The sequence below is a fragment of the Alosa sapidissima genome, chromosome 21, assembly GCF_018492685.1.
Source record: "Alosa sapidissima isolate fAloSap1 chromosome 21, fAloSap1.pri, whole genome shotgun sequence".
NCBI classification, from domain to species: Eukaryota; Metazoa; Chordata; class Actinopteri; order Clupeiformes; family Clupeidae; genus Alosa; species Alosa sapidissima.
Genome location: NC_055977.1, coordinates 4,715,213 through 4,720,212, shown reverse-complemented (window position 1 = coordinate 4,720,212; position 5,000 = coordinate 4,715,213). Strand labels below are relative to the sequence as shown.

General features: G+C 44.1%; 1 protein-coding gene across 1 annotated transcript in view; it reads left to right on the top strand.

Annotated features, from left to right (window-relative positions):
* The first annotated feature begins 4,316 nt into the window (after positions 1-4,316).
* Positions 4,317-5,000, top strand: part of angpt2b (angiopoietin 2b) — a 60,454-nt gene continuing 59,770 nt past the window's right edge. Inside the window, exon 1 of the mRNA XM_042076981.1 lies at positions 4,317-5,000. This exon is cut by the window's right edge and continues 297 nt beyond it. Within this exon, the coding sequence (XP_041932915.1) occupies positions 4,965-5,000 (36 nt within the window). The 5' untranslated portion in view covers positions 4,317-4,964.

The following is a 5,000-nucleotide window of genomic DNA, read 5'->3' as shown; positions in this document are numbered from 1 at the left end:
AGACATATCTGTCTACACAATTATACACAGACATCCAGAGACAGAATGAGATGAGAGAGACAGAAATAAAGAAAGAGAGGGAGAGAGAGAGCGAGAGAGAGAGAGAGAGAGAGAGAGAGACAGAGAGGAGGAGAGAGGGAGACTAAATCGATGCTATGAATCTCTGCTTGCTCTGGCAACTTCATCCCAAACATCCCCTGAGTATTCCCCTGTAGCTACTTACTTTTCCTCCTGTCCAAAGTTTTAAAAAAAAAGCCAGCAGGCCCTGTACAACACAGCACGATGCAGCGCAACGCAACGCAACGCAACGCAACGCAACGCAACGCAACACAACGCACAACACAACACAACACAACACAATATGGCACAACACAACACAACACGGCACAGCACAGCGCAATACAGCACAGCACAGCACAGCACAACACAACACAGCACAACACAACAAAACACACAACACAGCACAGCACAGTACAACACAACACAACACAACACAACACAATACGACACAACACAACACAACACAATACGGCACAACACAACACAATACGGCACAACACGGCACAGCACAGCACAGCACAGCACAACACAACACAACACAGCACAGCACAGCACAGCACAACACAACACAACACTTGTTTATAAATCAGTAAATGGAGCAGGACCTAAATACTTGTCGGACATGCTTCAGCAGTACACACCTTCTCGTCCTCTCAGGTCCCAGGTGAAAAACCTGCTAGTAAAACCTACAGTTAGAACTAAACATGGTGAAGCAGCTTTTAGCTGCTATGCGGCTCAGCTGTGGAACCAACTTTCGGATGACATTAAAAAGGCCCCAACTGTAGCCAGTTTTAAATCTAGACTTAAGACCAAACTGTTCTCAGACGCTTTCTGCTAACTGTGCCGAGTTACAAATTCTGAATCTGCCTCGATAATTATTCTACTTTGTCTTTTATTACTTTTTTTACTACTTTTGCCTTTGTTTTTGCTTACTAATTATTCTTTATTTTTAAATGATTTTACCTTGTGTTTTATGTTTTCTTTTTATTATGATCTTTACCTTTTAACTATTCTTTGACTATATTGCCCTTCTATGCTTTTATTTGTTATTATCGTTTGGTTTTGTTTATGTAAAGCACATTGAATGACCTCTGTGTATGAAATGTGCTATATAAATAAACTTGACTTGACTTGACTTGACTTGACAACACAACACAACAATAATAATAGGGGGGCGTTACGGGAGAGATGTTTTTTTTTCCATTTCAGCGTTAAAATGTGCAATTTCCCAGCATTCCATGGTGGGGGGGAGTTTTCTCTCTCTTATGAGAGTCTGTGTAGCACTAGAATCTTCATTACACAAACAATTAATGCTCCAATTGCTTATTGGTTAACAGATCATTACATTACATTACATTACATTACATTTAGCAGACACCTTTTGACCAAAGTGACTTACATATGTCAAATACAAGGGATTACATTGTCCCCGGAGCAACTTGGGGTTAAGTGCCTTGCTCAAGGGCACAACGGTGGAAGCCGGGAATTGAACCGACAACTTTTAGGCTACTGCACACTAGCCCAGCTCCTTAACCACTACACTACCACCGCCCCCATCCCCCCAGCATCCCCCCAGCAGATCATCCTCAGCAGCAAAGTAGGCTGCTAGGCTATTTATTTACCACCCATATTCACAAGTACATTATAAACTGCTGCCTGCTGCTGTCCAGTAAAGACGTGCAATTTAGTCCATGTCATATTGAAAGTGAACACCAAGTGTACTCTAGTATGGGTTTGTGCAGACTACTTTGAAATATTTAGGTTGCCTAATTTATGTTCATGACTCGCACGCGCACATAGCACTGCCACCGGTCTACAATGATGTGTCCAAACCATTTAGTAGTTTAATCTGACATCAGCAAACTTGCTTCAGACTGTGGCTCTCCTATTTAGCTGTAGCTCTAACATTAACGTTACAGTGCAACTGTTCTAGGTGCCGCGCTGCTCTGATTACTCATGTGGAACTACAGTAGGCTATACTACAGTGTTTGCCAAACGTAGGCTATTTCGCGGTAGGCCTACACTATGAGAAAATGTCTCAACAGAAAATTATAAAAATAAATGTCAGCACACCACCATGCTATTAAACATAAAAGTCACCAGATGTATTGCCCTAATGCTGCTAGCACTACTGCTTGTTGGCTATTTTAGAATGTCTGATAGCCTGGTCTGATGGTCTGATTTCACCAATCATTTCCACAAAACCCAGAGAGATAAAAAGTCAGACTAAACTAGCAGGGCAGGGAACCAAAGACAAATGATAGTTTTCACATAGATGCCGATCCAGACATCTTCACCAAAGCCACCAACTCCAACACAACTTCAAGCTAGCATACAGTAGAGTAATCAAGCAGACACTGCAGTCTGCAAGAGGCACAAAAAGGTTTTTTCTTTATATAGAAAAGGGCCAGATAACAAGCATCTATAGTACTACTGTACTACAAGCCTATGTTATCAAATAAACATGAAACAAAACTTACCAATTCCTGCATAGGTTACCAGCTACGTGCAGAGTTAGCTGACGTTATGTGCATCTTGCTAACATGTAGTCCAGCTGACACCGTAACATACATTAGCCTATATTATTTTGCTTAATGAAGGCTTATCAATATATATTTTTTAAACAAAAACGGTCAATTTACTGTTCATAACTATAACCATAGTCATGTCAGTGTGACATGTACTTTTCCAGTGAATGTCTGTCTGACTGACAGAAGTTGCTCACGAAGTTCATCACGTAAAACAGACAGCGTCAAAATTCGTGATGAACGGTTCCGGGTATTCTTTTCGAACATTGCAGGCCCAGCTGCAGTCAGACCTGCCTACCTCGCCATAACAGGTCAATTTGATTGGCTAATCAGTCAGATGTAGCCATCAATCAAGCCAAATCTAAACATATGATTTCTAATGGTTGCTTAGGTACCGAAAACGCAGTGATTCCTTGTGAAGGCCTGATGCGGGACTTAACAAGAGAAGACGTGCAATTGGATAAAAATGTATCGCACCCCCTCACTATTTGTTCACACAATCTGCCAATCAAATCACATATGGACAGCGGTAGGATATCAGTAGTCAAGAACGATCGGGAAGGAGAAGCAGAAGCAAATAATAAATGCTAAAGTACAATGTTATTAAAGACACTATTATTTTTCATTCGTTTGAAAATAGTTAGGCCTTCAGAGAAGGCCTTGAAGGCCCTAACGGTCCGCCACTGAACACAACACAATACGGCACAACACGGCACAACACAGCACAGCACAGCCGCGTACTGTAGATCTCAGATGGGAAAACTTGTGAATGTGAACTCCAGGCCACTGCGGCCCCATGCATCTCCAACACGCAGGATTAACGACATAGATCCAAGCCATCTCCCTTGACACACACACACACACACACACACACACACACAGAATCTGACCTGGGAACATATCAAGCCTTGTGTCTCTCTCTCTCACATACACACACACAGAATCTGACCTGGGAACAGATGAAGTCTTGTGTGTCTCTCTCTCACACACACACAGAGTCTGGCTCCCACCCATCAGCTGTGTTTGTAAAGTACTGGCAGGGAGAGATAATTGAATTTTAATCGGTGTGTATAGCTGTAGGAGTCTTCACTGTAAGCTCGTTAGCCTACTGCTCAATGAATTTTACAGATGAATGAAGTTTAAACGAGTTTAAAAAGAATGGGATTCCCAGTGAGAGGACTGTCAATAAATGGCCTCCCTCTGACACGCAAACACACACACAAACACACACACACATGCAAACACACGCATGTGCGCATACACACATGGTGGTCACTGACAGCTAAGTACTTCGCTGTGACTGCAAGGCCAGAGGACGATGGAGGGGGGGAGAGGAGGAGGACTAAGGAGAGAGAGGGAGGGATTTGGGCAAAAAAGAGAGAGAGAGGGAGAGAAGGAAAGAGAGTGAGGAGGAGAAGGAGAGAGAGAGAGAGAGAGGCTGAGGGAGGGAGGAAGGAGTGATGGGAAAAGCAATAGGAAGGGAATGTTCTCTGTTCTGGCTATTGTAGTGCTGCTTGTTGAGAGGACTGTTTTTTTTTTCTTTTTTTTTTGTGGCATCCCCCTCAAACTCTTAACAGAGGGAGTTGATGGGGGGGGGGGGGGGGGTTGAGGTAGACAAAGGAGAGAGAGCAAGAAAGAGAGTGGAAAGAAAGAAAGAAAGAGAGAAGAGAAGAGGGGGCGGAGGGAGGGAGGGCTAGACATGAGTATGAGTGAGTGTGTGTTGAAAGGCTGGTGGTGGAGTTCGTCCTTCACTATTTAAAGAGGAGCTGGCACTCCTGCTGAGACTGACGCTGGGACTGGACGCAGATCGTCAAAGGGCCACAGGACTGACCACAGAGTAAACAAACAGAGAGAGAGAGAGAGAGAGAGAGAGAGAGAGAAACAGAGAGAGAGAGAAGGAGAGGAACAGAGAGAGAGGCTGCAGCATGTTTTATTCAGTAGGTTGCCTGGAGCAGGAGAGAGAAGGAGAGAGAGGCATGAGGACTGAGGATTAAGCTTCAAACAGACAGACAGACAGCACAAGTTGAGAGAGAGAGAGAGAGACGAGAGAAACTTCCAGAGGAGCACTACCATCCGTCCCGGCTCACTGTCACAGAAGACGCGCTGTCACTGCTGCTGGGAGTGTTTACCAAGTCCAGAGAGAGGAGAGGACCACAAATAAACAAAAACACAAACACAAAGAAAGAAAGAAAGGACAATTCAACTCCATGACAGAGGAAGTCGTAGGAAGTGACACAGGAAACCAGCCAGGCGAGCAGAAGCTTTTGACAGCTCTCTCCTGTCGTTGTCAGTTGAGTCCCTCCAGCTGAATCTCCATCCTCGGCGAATTCTGCTTTTCCCGCCATTCCACTCGTCTCTTGCCTGTCAGTCAAACTGATGATGATGATGTGCTGGCTGTTCATCCTCACGTAC